General features: G+C 41.4%; 1 protein-coding gene across 2 annotated transcripts in view; it reads left to right on the top strand.

Moving 5' to 3' along the window:
• The window catches only part of PTPN5 (protein tyrosine phosphatase non-receptor type 5), a 130,929-nt gene that overhangs the window by 64,746 nt on the left and 43,987 nt on the right, over positions 1-22,196 (top strand). For both annotated transcript variants that reach the window (XM_067540636.1, XM_067540637.1), the window contains 3 exons: positions 13,142-13,323; positions 14,294-14,413; positions 17,214-17,297. In XM_067540636.1, the coding sequence (XP_067396737.1) occupies positions 13,142-13,323; positions 14,294-14,413; positions 17,214-17,297 (386 nt within the window). The remainder of the gene's footprint in view (positions 1-13,141; positions 13,324-14,293; positions 14,414-17,213; positions 17,298-22,196) is intronic.

The following is a 22,196-nucleotide window of genomic DNA, read 5'->3' on the forward strand; positions in this document are numbered from 1 at the left end:
TTATACATGAAAGAAGGATTCAGGGGCAGGTGGACATTTTAGTTATTGTAGGGGTGGCCTTTCCATTAAGATGGCCTTAGAGGACCTGATCTGCCCAGATATGGTATTTTTAACCTGTCATCAAGCCATCTTCATGCAACAACAGTCAATTACTAGATAGTGGCTCAAAAAGTTGTGGCCTGCAGACAAATCACAGCGTGGTGGAGAGCTTTTGTGATGCGGAGAACACGGGGACAACCCGGGGCTGATCCAAAGCTCATTTGAACTAATGGACAGACTACTCTCCCTTTGGAATAGGCTCTCAAGCGTTAGCAATAAATATGACTGGTTGGGAATCTGCTCAGGCTGGCAACATACTGGCTGGGAGTGGAAGAAGAGGGGGAGGCAATATGCCATGCCATCTGATTTTTTTTTTTTCAGTCCCCCTCTCTGGCAGCTTGGGTTCCTGTTCTTGCTTGTGACCCTGCATACTGTAAAAATGGGCATGGGTGAATGTGAATATTTCTTCTGACTTCACCTCTTTTTCTCCCCTCCCACCCATTCCATATGAAGTGGCAGGTGCACGGAGTGGGAGCAGTGTGAAAATGAAGTGGAGAGAGTGTGTGACTCAGCGGTTGAGCAGGGAACTGCTGAGTAGAAAGACAGCTAACTAGGCTCAAACATTGTGGCAGAAAGTTCCCATTCAGTTCCCCCAGAGATTTGGATAAGGCCATTATGCATGGAGCTGCACAGCACGCCAGCAGGAAGAAGGGGCTGTTTGTTTTTCAGCACAGCTTATTTACAGCAGAGAGGAGGAACACAAAATGGTTTAAAAAAGTTTGTTCTCTGAGTTTGTACAGAAACTGGCAGAACAAAGGAAGGACATCTTGGTGGTTGAGGCACAGCCCTGGGTCTCAGGAAATCTGGATCCAGAACCTGGTCAAGCTGTTTAATCTCTCTCTGCTTCAGTTTCCCATTTGTAAAACTGAGAAAATAATGCTTCTGATAGTAAGCTATTCAGAGAAGAGACATCTCTTGCTTTGCATTTGTAGAGCATTATGTATTTGTAGTACTATGGGACCCGATCCCAGTTGGGAAGTCCAGGCACTGCCACTATGCTAAAACTGATTAGTACATTTTCTTAAAATGTATGCTCTGTATGAAAGAGGCTGTGATTTGATATGTTTGTAATTGTATAGTGCCTAGCATGTTGAGACCCTGATCCTACTAGGGCCTCTGGGAGCAATTGAAATATACAAATAAACAATAATAATAGATTTACATAGTATTAATGGACTGACAGCATAGTGACATCTATTAGAATCCTGCTCTCTGAAGTGCTGTCTACCATTGATCTAAAATCCAGTTCCCCTTTGCTGTTCCCCACACACAAAGAAGAGGAGAGTGGCAGATTGGTTAAGAATATAAGAATGGCCAGACTGGGTCAGACCAATGGTCCATCCAGGTCAGTATCCTGTCTTCCAACAGTGGCCAGTGCCAGATACTTCAGAGGGAATGAACAGAACAGGGCAATTTATCAAGTGATCTATCCTTTGTCATTGAGTCCCAGCTTCTGGCAATCAGAGGTTTAGGGACACCCAAAGCATGGGGTTGCATCCTTGACCATTTTGGCTAATAGCCATGAACTTATCTAGTTCTTTTTTTAACTCAATATAGTTTTCACCGTCACAACATCACTGGCAATGAGTTCAACAGGTTGACTGTGTGTTGTGTGAAGAAGAACTTCATTATGTTTGTTTTAAACCTGTTGCCTGTTTAATTTCATTGGGTGACCCCTGGTTCGTGTGTCATGTAAAGGGGTAAATTCATCTCTAAAGTTCACCTGATGAATTGCAGATCATGATGAATAAGTTAGTTCTCTGATGCATTATCAAGTTCGGCATGGTAATCAGTATTAAGAAAACAGTTGTCGTGGCAAAGGGCACCAACATCCCACCTAAAGTCTACGTCAGTAATGAAGCTCTGGACAACATGGATCACTTCTCCTATCTTGGCTCAAGTTTAACCAACTCGCTTAGCCTTGATATAGAACTTGAGGTGAGAATCAGCAAAGCCTCTGTCAACAAGCTGCTAGCCCTGAATACAAAAGGGTCCGTTTATCAGGCATGTGTCTTCCGTATCCTCCTTTACAGCTATGAAAGCTGGGTCATGTACTCCAAACAGGAGCAGAGATTGAACAGCTTCCACCTTTGCTGTCTCAGAAAAATCCCTGGAGTCACTTGGGAGCAATGGGTTCACTAACAACGAGATCCTTGAGAGAATCAGCCTACAGTCCATGCAAACTATGCTGGACGCTGGCAGGCTTCACTGACTGGGACATGTGGAGCGCATGCCTCAAGATCGTCTGCCAAAGGTTGTGCTCTATGACTTACTCAAGAACTACCTGCAATGCAGAGGAAGACCAAAGCTCCGATACAGTGACAAGGTCAAGCAGGGTCTACAGAAATTCAGCATTCCCGCTGACAACTGGGAGAGCCCTGCCCACAACCACTCAGTCTGGAGAAGCCAGGTTAAGGCTGGTGCAGAGAGTCATCAGAGAACCCAGGTTGAGGCCCGTAGGCGAGCCAAGAAGCAGAGCATGCCCCCACCTCCATCTGTAGCCACTGTGGGAAGGTCTGCCGCTCACACATTGGGCTCTTCTCCCACACTACTGCCAAGCACCACTGAATGACTGACTTTGTTGTGTTTCCTTTCAGCTGTCAAGATGTTGGATGGCCAATAATTATATTATTAAATAACACTTCCGTATTCACTTTTTCCACACCATTCATTATTTTACAGATCTCTATCAAAACCCTCCTTAGTCGCATCTTTTTAAAGATGAACAGTTCCAATCTTTTTAATCTCTCCTTATATGGCAGCTGTTCCATACCCCTAATCATTTTCAATGCCCTTGTCTGTACTTTTTCCAATTCTAATGTGTCTTTTTTTGAGATGGGGTGACCAGAGCTGCATACAGTATTCCAAGTATGGGCATACAATGGATTTATAAAATGGCATTATGGTATTTTGTCATATTATCTATCCTTTTTCTAGTGGTTCATAACATTCTGTTAGCTTTTTTGACTGCTGCTGCACATTTAGCAGATGTTTTCAGAGAACTATCCACAATGACTCTAAGATCTCTTTCTTGAGTGGTAACAGCTAATTTAGATCCTATAATTTTGAATATATAGTTGGGATTATGTTTTTCAATGTGCATTACTATCAACATTGAATTTCAGCTTCTGTTTTGCTGCCCAGTCACCCAGTTTTATGAGATCCCTTTGTTACTCTTTGCAGTCAGCTTTGGACTTAACTATCAAGAGTAATTTACTAATGTTTGCAAACTTTGCCCCCACTATTTACCCCCTTTTCCAGATCATTTATAAATATGTTGAATAGCAGTGGTCCCAGTACAGATCCTTGGGAGACCCTGCTATTTACCTCTCTTCCCTGTGAAAACTGACTATTTATTCCTATGCTTCATTTCCTACCTTTTAACCAGTTACTGATCCATGAGAGGACTTTCCCTCTTATCCTATGACTGCCTACTTTGTTTTAAAACTTAAGGGAACTTGTCAAAACTTTCTGAAAATCCAAGTACACTATATCCACTATATAATCCTCATCCACATGTTTTTCACCCTGTCAAAGAATTCTAATAGATTGGTGAGGCATGATTTCCATTTACAAAAGCTGTGTTGGCTCTTCCCAACATATTGTGTTCATCTATGTGTCTGATAATTCTGGTCTTTACTATAGTTTCAGCCAATTTACCTGGTACTGAAGTTAGCCTTATTGGCCTGTAAGTGCCAAGATTGCTTCTGAAGCCTTTTTAAAAATAGGTTTTGAATTAGATGTCTGCCAGTCATCTGATACAGAGGCTGATTTAAGTGATAGGTTATATACCACAGTTCGTAGTTCAGCAATTTCATACTTGAGTTCCTTCAGAACTCTTGGGTGAATATCATCTGGGTCCTGGTGATTTATTGCTGTTTAATTGATCAGTATGATCCAAAAACTACTATATTGACATCTCAATCTGGCACACTTCCACAGATTTGTTATCTAAAAAGAATTGGTGAGATGTGGGAATCTCCCTCACTTCCTCTGCAGTGAAGACCCCTGCAAAGAATTCATTTCGCTTCTCCACAATGGCGTTGTCTTCTGTGAGTGCTCCTTTAGCACCTCTGTCATCCAGTGGCCGAACTGATTGTTTGGCAGTCTTCCTGCTTCTGATGTACTTTTAAAAAATTTGCTGTTAGTTTTTGTTTCTTTTGCTAGTTTCTCTTCAAATTATTTTGTGGCCTGTCTAATACTTTACATTTGACTTGCCAGAGTTTATGATCCTTTCTATTTCCCTGGTAGGATTTGATTTCTGATTTTTAAAAGATGTCTTTTTATCTCTAACTGCCTCTTTTACTCTGTTGTTTAACCATGGTGGCATTTTTTTGTGTGCTCTTACTGTTATTTTTTTATTTGGGGCATATGTTTAGTTTGAGCCTTAGTTATGGTGTTTTAACAATAATCTCCATGCAGTTTGCAGGCATTTCACTCTTGTGACTATTCCTTTTAATTTCTGTTTAACTAGCCTCCTTGTTTTTGTATAGGTTCCCTTTTTGAAGTTAAATGATACTCTGTCTTTGGGTTTCTTTGATATTTCCCCCTACAAGGATGTTAAATTGAATTACATTTTGGTCACTATTACCAAGCGGTTCAGCTATATTCACCTCTTGGATCAGATCCTATGCACCACTTAGGACTACGTCAAGAATTGCCTCTTCCCTTGTGGGTTCTAGGACTAGCTGCTCCAAGAAGCAGCCATTAGAGAAATGATTGAAAGATTAGAACAGGTCAGAAGGAGAAAGGAAAAACTTAACTAGATGAGTGAAAGATAGCAAGAGACAACATAAAACAAGAAGAAAATGAGGGAGAGAACATGCCACCAGCAGATGCTCGCTGTTTTCAAATCTAAACATCTTTCTTAACCTCTTGAGCTCCCACTTCTCGAAATAAGTGTGGGTTTTTTTTGGCTAGCTTCTTTCTGCACTGTTGTTCATCTGCCATGTTCCACCCCAGAGATGGTTGCATTTCACCAGTGGGGGAAGTGATTCCTAGATAGCTAGAGCATTATGTCCAAACTCATCTCCTAGCTACACTTGCATATTTCCCATTGAAAGTCCATAGTTTATAAACTCATTTGGGCTCCTGTAGAATGAAAGGCTTTATTAAAATGTAAGAGTTCCTTATTATTATTTCATTTTTCCTGTTGCTTTTGATCGGCTATTAAATGGCTTCAGATTGTTCAGTGACTTCCCTCTGCATGGTTTACTTTAAAGGACTTTCAATTTATTTCAATTCTTGCTTTTGTTTCTCCTGATGTTTTCTTTCTTTGCTGGTCATTAGAGATGGCCTCATACAGCAGCCCCAAATTCTAGCATCCCTAAGCTTGAAAGATGGATCGAGATCTGATTTTTGTTTCTATGCTTATTTACTGATAATGCCCACTTCCCTATATTAGAATTTTTATATATCCCTAGTGATCACTTGCTATCCCCCCACTGCACCTCTTTCAGAGCTTGCAAACTGTGCCAAGGACATGCACTTACCAAGATGAAACTAAATCTGGATAGCTTAGCTTCATCTAAATTGCTTCTTATGGGATAGCATAATAGCAAGGAGGCAGTTTTAAGGACAAGCACAGGTGTTTCTGGGTTGTTACCAACCACAACAGCATCTGGCCAAGCATTTGAAGTCTTCATTGTTGGTGTTAAAAAGGGATTTTGTTTTTTATTTGTTTTCCTTCCAGAAGGGAGGAGTGGATGAGATAGATATTGCTCCAACAATAGACTGAAGAATAGTAAGTGGGCACTTCCTGTCTATAGGTGTGTTTAAGTAAGATCCTATATTCAGGGCCCCAGTGCTGTATTGATCCCTTGATGCAGAATTGTGTTCTAAATCTTCACCTTTTTAAATAAAAGTTAAATCTTTCCAGCCCCTTCTGGTGGCATAGAGAATATGGAAAAAGGGAGCCAAGTCTAAGCAGATGAAGTGATATCTTCCTGAGTTTGCAGAGAGCCTGAAGCAATGGTTCTGAAAGATGTAAACTTCCCTATTCCTCTCATTTGGGATGTTAACCCTGAAACCTAAAGGTGTTAGCTAACAATGCTGGGATTTAATCTATTTCACCACTGATCATTTTAGCAGGAACATCTAGCTAATGTGCATATGCTGCCATCCCAAGCAGTTATATTGAGTACTGAAAGTCTCAGCTGTTCCCTACCCAACTATCAAAACCTCCTGTTTCCTCCCATCTCCAACTTCTATGAGGCATTAGGTGTTTTCAGTGCAAAAATGTGCAGTATATTGAAAATATGAAGACAGTGTAAAATAAACTGAATTTATTGTCAAAACAAATAACACAAGGGACTGAGCACCTCTGAAAATCAGCTTCCTGATATATAGATTGATTCCTTTTTGGAGAACTTTGTCTACAATTGAGACAGTAATCAAAGCTGTTCCAAACTCTTGTTTAGGATAATTATTATTGTCCTATTTTATTTCTTCTTTAGATCCCCTTCCCTCCCACCTTTATTTTGGGCTCCAACAGAAGCAAAGCACAGTTAAAATGATAAATTGCATAAAAAAAGTATTGAGGGAGTTCCATTGGCTTCCAGGTAAACGTCAAACTGGTTTCAGAATTGCTTCAGAATTGTTGACATACAGCAGGAAGTGATGCACATATTGGGACCTATGGATTTATCGCATTGTTTCCAGTGTTTGAACGGAGCTATCTGATATCTTCTGAAGTAAGTCTTTTGGTGATTTCACATGACAGGTTAAAGGCTTACCAAGCATGTGCTTTTGGTTGCTATGCTTTTGGTTGGTATGCTAAAATTCAGACTCGCTCCAGCAAGGGTTTGAAATGTTGAGTCAAGAGTTCATTTAAGTCAGAGTAAACTTTTCCCTTCCATCCTAAGTCTTACTGTAGCTGTTGTAATTTAGAAGGTTCGTTTGATATTTTACTCTATCTTCTGACAGATTCTTTTGAGAACCCTTGTCTGTCTCTCTTGACCAACCATTTTATCCAGCTCCTTGAAGGAGATGCACGTGTCAGACTGCTTTGAATACAGCAGATCAAGAAGATGCAGTGGTGCCCTGGTGACATGGAATGGAAGCAGCCAACACCAGATTGTGGGCTGCAGTGTAGAGAGAACCTGGAAATAACTTGAGAAACCAGAGATCAGTTGTCAGCATCAAGGCCAGAATAGGGATCAGACTGTCCTGCCACACTTCTCAATGTTACCTATTAGACCTTTAACAAATGCCCAGGCGGCACAAAGTGCCATGAGAGGAAGTGATTTGCCTGGACGAATCAGTCCCCGGTATAAACAGCAACAACATGGTATATATCACTTATAGCAAATATATAATGTCCTGCTGGCTGTGCATAGGTCCAGTATAAGGAAATTTAATGTAGCTTTCTTGAGCTGTGTGAGATAGTGATCCACCAGTCAAATCCCAAGGGAGATAGGAATGAACCCATGTGCTACACAAAAAGCTCTCTCTGACACACAAGTATGACAGCTATCTCCTTCTGATGCCCCATCCCAAGAAGACTGCAATTTTCCCACTCCCTCTCACACCCATTACAGACTGTGGAGATATTCAAGGTGGCAAGGTTAGTCATCAGCTTACGGGTGAATTACCCCATCTCCATTCTTCCTCACCTCACTGCATTTTGGGTAAGAGAATTATGTATTCTGAATATAGTGTCCTTCTCCTAATGCTCCTAAATCTGTTCCTAGCACTGATTATTTGCCTCCTTCACCTTTCGCTGTCTTAGGCTGCTCTTCCATTATGGAACACCAAACAGACAGCTGCATGCTTATTTAACTAAACCTCACCCCCAACCATTCCTCCTTGTTACTGGAAGAATTGAGAGGGGGTTCATTAGATTTGCGTAAGGATAGTGCCAGTGGCTATCATCAGCATACTGAATTCAGAAGCATCTATCCAAAAGTGACTGTTTGATAGGCCAGCATGAATAGTGTAAATGTACAGAGTATTCTCTAATTTATTACAGATTTACCAAGTAGATAGCTGGAGCTCAGTGACCATGATTTCAACAGGTGGCTGAATTTTGACATCAGAAAATGTAGGCGTCTTGTGTGGGTCTAGGATGTTTCTCTAAAACATCAGTAATGTTCCTGGCATTAAAATACTGCTGATATGTTCATACTTCAGAATGCTTCCTATTATTGGCCTTCTCCCTATAGGGCAAATTTTCTCCCTCCCGTCGCCCCTCCCCCCCACAGAAAGCAGGATAATTGGCTTTTGTACAGCGTGGGAGGGACATGGAACCTTTCCACTGACAAACTGCAGTCAAGGCACAATGCAGCCACGTTGCCACTACCTGGTGGCTGCAGCTGCCTCAGAGCAATAATAGCAGACATGACCCCATTACTCCTTTCCTGTGCTGAAGTTTTGTCAAGTAGATCCATTTAGTTCATGGATCCCCTGGCCATACCTCCTGCTCTTCCCCAGATGTCCTCTTCTCAGCACTGTCGTAGAGAGAGCCTCCATGGTATAAAGTATGAAATGGAGTACCCCCTGCTTGATCTCCATGGTCGTCTCAGTCTTGATCTTTAGCTGCGTTTCAGGCCTTCCAGCCCACAGAATGGGAAGCAAGGTTTTCTTTTATGTGCTTAGGTATTAAGGGGAATTTAAAACCAGTCTTCCACTCCCTCCCAGGACACTGAGGACACCAGCCCTGATGTACAGACTTTCTTTGTTTCTTTCTAAATGCTGTTTTTATTAGGGTTTTCAATATTGCATAAATACAACAACACCATCAATTTGAGAAGTATCACAGTCACAGAAACTGTTGTTTAGGCTCTTGGATTTTACCAATTAAAAATCCCTTTATAGGATTCCCCAGATATAAGACTCCTAATATGTACAGTGTAATGGATATGGGTAAACATGTAATGATTGTGTAAGTGTTCATATTTTTATTGGTATAGTATATTTTATTCCACTGTTTTTTATTCCCAAAATGAATTGTAAAATCTGACTATAAATGGGGCTGTAGTAATCTCTTGAGCATTTGCATCTATCCACTGGAGAGGGCACGAAGTTCCTGATGAAATGGAAACTACAGCATGTGTGGCTCTGGGGAGTTTGTATTCCTTCCACAGAAACCATTAATGTAAAAGATGAATGTCAGACCCTGGGAGTTCCCTGCTGACTTGTATACACAGTAATATAAGCATAACCCTGTACATCTGAAACACTTATCCTCTCAATCATGACACATATGTTTGTTGCTCCGAGGCATCATTATCTCACTCATCATTACTACAGCTGCCCTTTTGCATGCAGTCAGGATTCTAGTACTCTAAAGCTTCCTAACACTATATAAATTTCTCTTTCTCCTATCATCTTGTCTATTTATCTATCCATCTATCTACATATATACCTGGAGAGAGAGCTACAAATACAGGGCGAGCAATAATGAAATTCTTGGGGTATACGGCGTTAGGGCATAAACTGACCACTGATTGGTGAGATGAAGAAGAAATGTCCCCTAGGGATAGAGGATCTACTATGGAGTTTCTTGCTACTTCCTCTGAAAAAGTCTCATGCTGAAAGCCACTTTCAGAGGCAGGATAATGGACGAAGTGGGCCATTGGTCTGATACAGATTGGCAATCCTTTATTCGTAAACTGCAGTGACAGTAGGTTAGATTATGGCACTAGATGATGCTTTGTCTATTTTGATATTTCAAGTTGCCTTACAATCATACACCTGCTTGTAGTGGCATTAGGCTGTGAATCAAAAATGAATTTTCTGTTGGAGAACTTTGGCATTGAGCAAAGTCCCATGGTATCTTTGGTGTCTGAACCACAATCTGTATGAAGCAGGAATCCAGGATGATTATTGAGACTACCACCAAATACAGCCACATGAAAATAATAGGTTTTGGTAGAATATCTTTTACTAACATTGCACACAAAAAATATGTTAAAAGAACAATCAGGTTTCAAAGTCAGGCAAAGTAGTTAGGAAATGCCAGAGTTAACGTTGACACTGCAACCTTAACCATCTCTCAGGTATGCATGCATTATAATAGTCTTGTTCAACATCACATAGGTAGTCTGTGGCAGAGCTGGGAATAAAACACAGCTTTCCCAAGTCCCAGTCCAGTGCCTTAGTCACGAGAACATGCTTTCTTTTCTTGCAGCTCTCTGTCTCATTCATTGTTCTTTCTGTTCACTGAATGAGGCAGGGGTTCTCTAGAACAAGTGGACTGTGACCATGTAATTAAAGACTGTTGTCACCTGGTTTTCACTGGGTTAATTAAAGGTGTGTTTTAAAACAAATATAGTAAAATCAGCACAGAACTCCGAGTGGACACTTACATTGGTTTCCATAGGTTTATTTGCATGTAGTACAGTTTTTTAAAGCTGATTTTAATTAGAGCGGTGCAACTTCTTTGCATAGACAAGGACTAAATCATAATTCATACCTATAAGGGGACCTAAACGAGATTGGATGGCTGCTCCAAAACCGAGAGAAACTAGAATTCTTCAACAAAATGGTAGAGAAAATTCTATTTCTCTTTCCCTAACCACATTCTGGGAAATGACTGCTGTTTTTGCTGAAATAAAAAAAAAAATATATCAGCCTGAAGCAAAGAGCAAGCCTAATGAATTTCAACCTAAACTGCTAAAGTTTGGCACAGTCATAAGCAGCTGAAAACATGGGCTTATATTGAAAGCATTTTAGGTAATCTTAACTATAAGTGTTACTATTAGCTCTGCATACAATGGGGCCTGACTCTGCACTCTTTTGTCAAGGAAACTTTTCTTCGGCCTAGCTGTATGCAGCAGTTATACTGGTAGAATTTATTGTGGACATAAGTAAATCAAAGTCAATTGTGTGTGCCCATGTTGCTCTGCACACTCTGCTGTATGCTGCTTCACCTTTGAAACCTTGTATCCACAGCACTGCATCTGCAGAAGTGTGTTGCACTGTAGATAGTTATCCCTGGTTACCAAGCACTGATTCTAGGCTCTGTGCAGTCTGGGTGATTTTCACAGTGGATTGTGGGATACCAGCCAGAGCAGGGAGGACTTTTGGGATTAGGGATCTAATTTCTATGATCTCTCTGACTGTATCTGCGAAAAAAATATGGTGCTCATTACCCTGTGCCATTTTCAAACAGCTGTCTGCCATCATGGAGGACACACAGGTGAAATCAGTGGAAGTTTTATTACTGTGAGAAATACAAGGCTGGCTCCACTGACACTTGGGGTTTCACCTGTTTAATGTTGCTTGTTTTCATTGACATTTACTGTGAAATAGTTGTACGGTGATGATGCAAATTCCTATGCTGATTTGTGATTGGCTGACAATGGCTGTCAGCCAATTAGAGTAAACTTGCATACACCTATTGTACAGCTCTTGAGAAATAGTTGTACAGTGGTTATGCAAATCAGATGCCCACAACGAATCGAAGTTCAGGGAGTGCAGAGCGGAAGAACAACTGTACAGTTTGGGTCAGTAACTGTACAGCATCCCTACAGTCTGATTGGCTGAGACAATTCCATTTAACTGTGAGTAATAATACTCAGCAACACAGCAAACTGGAGATTGTTTGAGGACTATATCTGAAAAACAGTAACTCTGAAAATGGAAAAGAGCTGAGCCACGTAGGAAGAATCGGATAATACATTTCGAATTCTGCCTATGGGCCTGTCGCTTTCAGAGGTGGAGCACCCTTTGCAAGGTACTGAGCACCCTTAGCTCCAAGTGAAGTCAGTGAGCAGTTAAGGGTGCTGAGAACCTTGTGGGAAGTTGTCCGCACCTCCCTATCGCTTGTTGATTTCACTGGGAGTTACATGCCTAAATGCCTTTTGAGGATCTGGGCCTATCTCTTGTTCTTTCAAACGGGCACCATAAGATCCCCACAGGCCTTCACTTGAATAGGAGGAGAACAACCAGATACAGAGGAATAACAAGCTCATGACTCTGTCCATCCATACAGTATTTTATTTAGAGAAGGGAGATAACATGCTTCTGTAAAGTCTTACCTACTGTATTTAAGGTCAGATCCTCAGCTGGTATAAATACAATGTTCTGTTTACTTTAGTGGAGCTGTGGCCAATGTATACCAGCTGAGGATCTCTCCCAAAGTTTACAATGTTTAGATCATTAGAAAAATAAATTATGAATGATGCATCCTGAATAAATCTTACCTCAGCAAACATGATGATAGCCCTTCTGTGGCCATTATCCTCTGCCTGTATGTTTGGTTTAGGATTTGTTGCCATGACTATGGTCTTGGTCACAGAGCAATCTCTGGGCTTGATTCTCTTCTAATGTACACCAGTATAAATTGGGAGTAATTTCACTGCAGTTAATGGGCCTGATATTTTCACTGCCTGCGAATTCATTTACACCTATGCAAAGTGGGTATAAAATGTTACTGTTCTGTGGCTAGACAGCCAGCCTGTGTAAATCAGCATAGCTACACTGAAGCCAGTGACACTGCATCAGTAGTGATCAGCTGTGAGAGCAAAACCAGACCAGTCTGTTTATTTATTATACTATACTAACGCCTAGAGGCTGCTGCCAAGATCAAGGGCTGTGTTATGCTAGGAACTGTACAAACCTATAATAAAAGATGGTCTCTGTCCTGAGATCTTGCAGTTTAAATAGACAGGACTGGCAATAGATAAGAGGGGAAACAGACAGAGAGATATTAAATGACTTGTCCAGCATCACGCAGTGAGTGAGTGGCCAGAGCCGGGAACCAAACCAGGGCTCCTTAGAAAGAAAGAAAAAAAAAAAAAAAAAAGAAGAGAAAGATGCAGCAATGTAAATGAGAATTTATTAACAACAAAGCCCCAGGTTCTGTTACTACAGAAATAAAAGAAAAATAATTTATCCGCCCACACTTACTTTTTCTGACGAAGGTAGGTGAATACTGCTGTACTAACAGAGTGTGACGCTTGAATCTCGAGCTGCACTTACTGATGCAGAACTGAGAGGTAACCAACATCTTTACAAAAATAATATTCCTCACAGCCTCCGCAACGGCTGCAGAGTTACACTGCTTTTCATTCCCTGCACATGTAATTTGCCTTTGAAGGTCTCTCCAAGCCAACAGTGATGGAGTCAATTGATGAAGCTGATGGACAACAAGGACAGCAAAGTAGGAAGGAGCAATCCCAGAAAGCCTCACCAGGAACTCTGCAGCATGGCTGGGCTGCCTGGTGGAATGGATTAACAACAGGAGGCAGTGTATATTTGTTCGCCCTCTTACAGATATTGGTAAGGCACTAGCATAATTTGTAGTTAGCTCAAAATGAAACCATAATTTGTTAAATTGTTCTTGTTGTTAGATTTTTTTCAGTCGTGTTGTCAGGGCTATATGGTGTAAATTGACATAGCTGCATTGAAGTCAGTGCTACACTCACCGTTACCACAATAACTGTACATCATAGACCACCCATTGCAACCGTAACTCTGCCACCTTGCATTTGCCAGCCTTCCATCACCCCCTTTAACCACCCTTCTGCAAACATCTCTTTGCCAAACTACCATCTCCCAACAGAGCCAACTGCTACACCAAACATCCATAATGTGGGGGGGGGGGAAGAGGGGGAAATCATCTGATTAAGGGTTTGTACAGAAGGGTGGGGTGAGGGGGGCAAAGTTAAGATTGTGGTGCATGGTATATGGTATGGTAATAGTAAGGTTTGTGCCTCAATTGCAGTAAAACATGTATGTGGCTTAACTCTTCATTTTTCTTGCTTTTGGGGATTGGGGCCAGCTGTGTTGTGACTAGCAATCCTAAGTGCTTGAAATGAATATTTTTTTGTGTATTAACATATGTGTATGTGTTCATGTATATATCTGTCTTGATATAGCTATAGCTTTATACATTTATAAGTGTTGTGCTGTAGTAATGCTGGGCATTTTATGCATTCTAATAGCCTTCCATTTAGAATTCAAGAATCAAAGGCTATTTCCCTTTATAAATGCCCTTAGCCAGATTTTTTTTTCCTGGTGTAAATCAGAGTAGCTCTGTTGAACTCAAGGGGGCTGCACTGATTTTATATCAGCTGAGCATCTGGCTTTCTATTCTGGTTACGCTGCAGCATAGAAAATACCTGATTTCTTAAAGTGAAAATGATGATGAACATAAAATCAATGAGAACTAAATTAGTTAATTGTACAGTCTTGAAATGAAAATGAATGTTTGTCTAATGAGGAATGCTTAATCTGATTGATTGCACAGCTTTTCTGCATGATGTTATGGTATAGCGGTTTCGGGACAATCCCGACAGCTCAGAATGCTTTTGACCTGCTGTCCTACTTGCTAACACCATTTGGACAGTTCATGTCAGATCCAGGAGAGGTAAGTTTGCTTGTTTCTCTCTGTTTAAATGCAGGGCTAAGGTCAATAGCCTTAGGTAATAATTTTGGTATCTTCTTGGATTAAATGCATAAAAGATATGTACTGTATTCGAACATGGTGATTGCTGTGCTGTGTATCTGCTCTGGAGTGGCGAAGAATTTTCCCTGGAAACAAATGTATATTAAATTAAACTTTAAAAATCCAAGGCCAAATCTTTGGCCTTGCTGTTAAATCAAAATGATAGATCTTTGCCCCTGCTTTGCACAGGAATAAAAGATTATATAAGGAGAAAGACAGCATAGAGTCAGGCCCATAAGTTTTACTTCACCAAAAGTGAAGGGCTAGAACTCCAATTTATGAAGACAAATAGAAATCTTAATTGCTGCAGAAGCTTGATGGAGCCTCTGAAGAATCACCAGAACAGTTTACCAGCTCAATTCCAGCCCTCCTTTGTAAACACAGTTGGTCAGATTCTGGCCTCGATTATACCCAGGCATCCCCACTGGAGAAGATGGGTGTAAATCATGTAATGTCATTACAAATGTGTTTTAAATCATTAGCCTCATCATAACTAAAAGTAATTATCCCGATTTTTTTTCTAAAGAGAGTTTCAGGCTGGGTCTGCATTAGAAAAATTTGCACTGGTATAACTATATGTATGAAACTTCCCTAGTGCAAACTCCTAATGTATTGCTTCAGTCTAATATGGGGTTTACACCAGTGTGACTTAATCTGGTGAGTTATCAATATAGTTACATTGGTGCAAATGTATCTTATGTAGACAGCTGTAGGGTGTATCAACACTGCAGTCAGAGGTGTGATTGCTGAATGGGCTGGTATACCTGCACTAGCTGTACTCTAGCTAGCATGGCTAAAGCGCAGGCTAACAATGAGAGTATGTACCCAGGATCCCCAGCGTGTTTGTACAGCCCACTCTGAAGTTCATGCCAATGCATCTTCGCTGCTATATTTAGCCATGTTAGCTGAACCAAAGGTAACACAGGTATGTCAACTTGTGCTACAGTCACACAGCCGATTGCCGTATAGACACCTCCTTAGTTAAATGGAGCTACAGTGATCAGCACCTTTTGAAAATCAGGCAAAAAATGTTTACAGTGTGGGTGTTTGGAGTCATGGTACATAACCTTTCCAGCAGTGGCTGTGCAATGCATATAGGAGATCTGACTGCTTAAATCAGGTAGTTAAAGTACAGTAGAGGCTGCTTTCAGTGTTCCCTGAACAGTATTTATGAACTTGGATATTTAATTTATTATAGACAAGTGCTCTCTATGTGACCTTTCTCAGTTGGATACATTGTGTGCAATCAAAACTCCTCCTTCAGTCGGAGGCACTCAGACTTATCTCTATGTTATTTGCAGTGTAATTCGTCAATCACAAATTAATTGTTCAGCCCAGAAATGTCCTGATTTACTTGGAGTAAAAGTAAACATAAAGCAGGTTCAGTACAAACATAAAGCATGCTCAGTAAAGAGGAGTGTGATTTTTAGAATGCAGCACAGAAAGGTTATGTTTACACTGACAGTGGCAAATTCACTGCCATCAGATCGATTTTTCCGGTTCGATTGGGCGGCAGTGAAGACATGCTCAGTTGATCTGGAAGTCAATCTAATGAAACCACCTCCAAAAAAAGTGCTGCGTCAACGGGTATGCATTTTCCGTCAGTGCAGCATAGTGGAGACATTGCGCAAAATGGATGTTACGAAGTTGATCGGAGTTCCACAAGCTACTCTATGTAGCTTGCGTCACTCCCGTCAACTGCCGCCCAATTTGCTGGTCAGTGTAGACCAGGACTTAGACTACAAGTCTGAAAGTACATTCACACCTCTCCAGTATTTTTTAATATAAACATTTGATAGACATAGGTGGTCTGTTAAAAATCTGTATATAGAGATTTCACTCAATTTAATAAAATCACTAGAAATGACCTAGCTGGTATAATGATGCTCACTTTGTAATATGAAAATAGAAGGATCTGATGACTATAGTCCAATATAAAATGTCTCTCTAAATAAAAGCTAATTGTTGCAATGATTGTTTTGTTTCTGGTATTTACATGGCAAAAATTTGTAAACCTATTAAAACTTCCTAAATAAATAGTTTAAAAAATACTACAAGTCTGCATACGCACAGATGTTTGTGCATATCATTGGTTGTTATTTATTACAGCATCATTCCCTTGTAAAAGAAAGTTTTAAAACAAAAAGAGGGAAAAAAACCTGCTAACGTTCAGAAAAATGACTCTTCAGCATGGGTCTATTTAACTGTACTTATTAAGCCAATTCTGTAAAAGCCTGGCCCCACTGAAGTCAGTGGGCGTTCTGCCGTTTGCTTTAGTTGGGGCAGGATATTACCTCTGATCTTTTTGCACTTCCATAATAGGCCAAATTCTGCAGTTCTTACTCAACTAAACTCATGTTGAAATCAGTGGGAGTTTTAGATTTTGCTCTTATTATTGAGTATCATATTGAGTGAAAGTCACCCCTGTGTAGAAGGCCAGTGTGAGACCTATGCACTACTTACGTCCAATTTAAGACCTCCAGATAGCACTTATATCGTACATAGGCATGGATTTCTCTTGCAGTGCTGTAAATGGACATAGCACTTTACATAACATGTAAAACACCAAGGTTTCGGGTCACAGAATTTATGCTAAAGAAAGATGGCAGTAGAAAAAAAATCATGAAATGAATACCAGGAACAATAGGTGCAGTTTCTCATATGTTCCCTTATGCCATGTTGCTTAAATGCTTTGTGAGTTGTCATTTCTGTTGTTTCACAGGACCTGACCAGAGTTGGAAGCATTGCGATGCTGTATTTCCTGCTGTCTTTAGTTTCGCTAGGATTGTTACTCATAGGAACTCTGGTAAGCTAACATATTAGAAACCCAATGTCCTTACTGAACAGTACTAAATGTTTTCACGCCCTTTTGCAGTGTGTTCTTATAGGATGTCTCATTTACTCTGAGTTGTTTGATTTCAAAATAATACCTTTCCTATTTCCACATAATTACTGCATACTTTATGTAGCAAAAGTGTGGAGTGCACTTTCCCCTATTCAGTTTCCTTGATGAATGGTGATTCATCAGATCCCTTTATTTCCTCCATGCACAGGTGGAGAATGTATTCTTACATTGAACAGGAGAGGTGGAGTCCAGCAAAAGAAGGATCTAATCTTACTGCCTTAGCAGTCAATTGCAAAGCACCCATTAACTCCAGTGGCAACAGGAGCTATCCTACAGCACCGAAGAGATTTGGGACTGTATATACCTATGCATGTAGGCCAAGGCCCTACTTACAGAGCAAGATCAATCACGCCACTACTGTTAATATTCTGTTAGCTCTCTGTTGGCTCAGTCAGCTGGGAACAGAGAATGAGCACCGTGCCCTTCTCCATTGATGGTGCAGCTGGAAATCCAGGGGGAAGTTTTTGTGATTCAGGGGACTCCAGTTACACTCCTTCAGGGTGCCAAAGCCCCAATATATTTTTATGTTGGAGTTAGGGAACGAAATTCCTGAAAATAGAGTTTGGAAATATGGAAATGCTGATAGAATGTGATTTAGTGCCCTTTCTATAAGATACTTCTTGGGCAGTCAGAAGGTAACAGCAGTTAACATGCATGTGGTGTGCGTGAGTAAGCATTATAATGCAGTATATACCATAGTTAAGTTCACTCTGGGACAATATGCTGCTGAAGGCTTCTGCTTAATGTATCAGGCTGAATGTGCTTTTTAAAACCATTCACAAAGCACAGTAAATTAGTGTTAATACCGCCGTTATTCTGGTCGCTGGTGTGGGCAGTGAGGGTTAGCCTGGCTGTGTAACTTTCTACTTTTTTGACACTGCTGTTCTTTAGTCAGGTGTATTGTGTGATCAGATAATAAACTTCTGACAAGTGGTGTAATTGCACATATTAAAGTACAAGAATTGAACTTTCATATTCTCTATGAACTATGTGAATTTAAGGCAGTTTTACAGTGGAACATTCCAACCTGCATTCTGAGGTAAATCAGAACCAGGGGTGTGATTTCTCTAGAGAAATGTATGTAACCCATTGGTAGGTGTGTTAGAACATTATGGAGCTCCTTTATAGTCAAGTTTTTATATCACAAGTTAACTCTAAGTGAACGTTCACTATGTTCAAAGATTCTGATCTCATTTTTACTTCTGTGAATCAGGAGTAACTCCATATAAGCTTATAGAGTTACTCCTGATTTATACTTGTGTGCATGAGAGCAGAATTTGGCCCAGTGTAGTCATTGTAATGTGCTGAAGTGACTTTTGTGTAACAAAGTGATTTTAAAAGAGTTTCCTGGTTTACTACAGGCTAGATAGTTATTCTACAGTCTGCTGTGAATAATGAGCAGTGCATAGTTATTGCATGGGGCTGAATTTCACTGTGTGCACAGAGCACACCACAAACACAGACAAGTTGCAGAGCGGCTCAACTCTTTGTGTCCGGTCGTGTGGGTTTCACAGTCTGAAAACATCTGTAGTTACAGGCATTTGCAGAACAACATCATAGAAATAATAAGTTTACTTACCAAGAAATTTGAAAATAATGCAAACAATGTGGTGTGGCAGTGTTTCTAGAACCCCAGTTTGTAGGACAATGGACAGTTTTATGAATGGGTTTTTCTGTATTTTCCCCCAAACTAGCTCCTCTCAACTATTCTCCTCTCAAACTAGCTTCTTTCAATTGCCCTTTGCGGTTCTTTAACCATGTCTCTGCATAGAAGAGATCTGCATAGAAAATAGACTAGAAGGTGATGTTTTCTAGGCAGAGAAGCGCATTTATGATATGACTTTTTACCAAAGGAAGAATCTTGCATACTGTTCTCCCAATAAAGAGAAAAAGGGAGAGCCTTATGATCTTTAAAATTCTGGGGCCAGATCCATCCCTGTACTGATGCAAGTGTCAGAGTTCATACAGAGGGGAGGCAGATTATGCATCCCCTATTCAGGGGCTGACCTAATTTATGCCTCTGCTTCAGTGGCCCCCATAGGCATAGGTGTCATATTGCCAGAGTGCAGATCTGTGCCTGACATGCCTCCTCTTGCCCTCCATCTAACCTTCTCGCCTCCAGCCCATGCTTGCTCTGGGGTGCCCCCTGTTTTCTATGGAGGCAGTGAAGATCTGGCAAAGCTGCAGTGCACCTGGCATGCAGGTTCCCTGTGCTGGATATATTTCCAGAGGAGGGCACCTATGTCTGCCCTACAGTCTTTTTGCACCAGCAGATCTATAGCACAACAACAAATTGGATGCCTAGATTCTTTTGAAGCAAGGTTTATTCAGCTCTTCATCCACTGAGAGGTGGTAGATAAACTGAGTGCAGACAACTGAGTGGGAGAGGTACTTTTCAAATTACACCTTCAAAATTGAGGTCCCATCTTCTCTGCATGCACATTAAGAATTGCCTGACACCCAGAGCCCAGCTCATCTCTACGTAGTATCAGAGAGTTGTTAACTCGAGAAAATGTGGCTTTTATTCATTGTGGTAAGTTTTGATGCCCTTTCTTGGGAATACTGGCTAGTGATGCAATGCTACTCAACATAGTGATTCCCAACTGCAGACATGTACCAGCTCTGGTATAGTGACTGAGACTTTTGCAACTGGGGCTGTAGGCTCCCCATCCTACCTCACGGCTAGCTTGCACCCTGATGCTCACCCCTGCAGAAAGGACCAGCACAAAGCCACTAGCACTTAAAACCAGGGGTGACAATTTTCAAAGCTGACTAATTAATCTATCTATCTATCTAATGTATCGAATCTATCTATCTATCTAATCTATTTTAAATTCCATTAATTTTAAATGTAATTTAATTTCCTCCTGTCTCTTCATTATTCTTATTCCCCACACACTTTTTCAGCCTAGCTGAAACAAAGCTCCTTTGTTTCTAAAGCAAGTTCTGTGTTCCTTTGGCTTTCCAGCCTGTTGAACCACTGACAAACTCCCTGCTACCTGGCTGTCCAGTTCTGCACAGGAGCCCATAGTGCCTAAGTGTTGTCTAAGCCTTGTGCTGGGCCCTTTGCACAGAGGTGAGTTACAGACACACACCCTGCCTCTCTCTGCGGTGACAGGCCACATTCATGCTTCCTGCAGTGCCGGGAGCATGCGGACTTCTCCATACAAGTGCCTTAGCACGGACATCCCAGCGGGGGCAGGGAGGAAGAGCTGGACAGGTGTGCAGCAGGGAGCAACTGAAAAGTCGTAGTCATGGGTGCTCTGGGGGACTCAGAGAGGAATTTTGCCTTCCTAAGTTGGGCTGGCTCCACGTCCCATCCAAAGTGGGGCTGTCTTTAAGGCACAACTGAGAGTCCAAAGTGTTAAGCTTGTGATCACAGAGCTTTGGCTACTCATTAGCATATGGAGTGGCCCCAGCACGCACAGTGGAATCGGAGGTGACAGGCACTGACCGGTACACAGGTACTGTTGTCCAAAGCAGTTGAGAGCCCTGGTTTAATACACTGGAAATCCAAAGGAATAGAGAAGTTGCATAAGGAACATAGGAGTTATTCACAGCATTGACATTTTCAGGTTGAAACAGTGGTGTGTTGGAAGTAAAAGCCATTAAGAGCCTGGAGAAACGGTAACTGTCGTTATTAAGGATAAGCAATGAATGTTACTGAATTGAACTGAAACTCCGCTAACTGGAGAGAGGATTCTTCTATGAGTGATGGTCCCTATGTGTATTCCACACATGTGATGCACATGTGCACCATGTGCCTGAATCTGGAATTTTTTGCAAGCAGTGACCGTTGCTCACAGATGCACCATATTTCCCCATGCTCCTAATTGAGGACATAAAAGGTGGTCCAACGCCTTTCCAGTTCCTTCTTACCATTTCATGGTCTGAGTTGGAATCTTCAGTGTTCTCAGCTCCTTTTTTCCTGCATCATTGCTGTAAGATATTATGTGTAGTTCATTTTAGTAGCCTTTATAGTATAGTTGACATAGTATAATTAGTGGTTTTTCCACATTTTTTTCCCCACCCAGGGAATTTTTTGCCCTAAGAAGTCTGAGATTATGCCCAGGGTTCAAAACTGTGTTTCCTGCCCTTGCCCTTTTCAGTGAATGACGAACGTCCGTACTGCCCCTGCTGCCTGGGTGAAGCTCATATTTCTGCCAAGTGCAGCATCTGTCACTCTTTTCCCCTCTGAACTTGAAAGTCGGGAACTGAGATTCAGAAAACATCTCATAGAGAAGGTGATGAGGCCCCAGTCAGCTCCAGGGGCCCCCTGCTCCCCTGTACATCAGTCTCACTAAGCAGGCAACGCCCCTCCAAGCAAGAGCTCTGGAATGGAGGCTAAGACTGTTAAGCCTAAGGAGAAGGCTTCACATGACAGTAAACAGCTTTCTCATAGACATAAGCACAAATCATCTTAATCAAAAACTGCTCTAAAGGGAGAGGATCCCTCCCCAACTCTGTCAGAGCTGGGAGGGCCAGTGCGCACGGGCGTTAAGGACTTAGGTCTGAGTAAATCTTCTCAACAGGAAAAGGAGGCATGTCAAAGTACGGATCCAACAGTTGCGACATCGGCTCCAATGATGGGATAAACTACTCCTGGTGCTCCCATCCACATCTAGAGCTGATGCAGTACCAGTAGCGACATGACTCGGAGAGAGCCAACTGTCACAGTGACCAGGGAAGCTCTGGTTCTGACAGCTCTGCAAGTGGACTCCCCTCATATAGCAGGGCGCTCAGAGACCTAGGTCTACCCGGAGGACATCTTTGGTCTTCCGTGTCTACATTCTTCCCTCT

The sequence above is a fragment of the Emydura macquarii genome, unplaced genomic scaffold (assembly GCF_026122565.2).
Source record: "Emydura macquarii macquarii isolate MOO-44397 ecotype Brisbane River unplaced genomic scaffold, CSIRO-AGI_Emac_v2 contig_587, whole genome shotgun sequence".
Classification (NCBI taxonomy): Eukaryota; Metazoa; Chordata; order Testudines; family Chelidae; genus Emydura; species Emydura macquarii.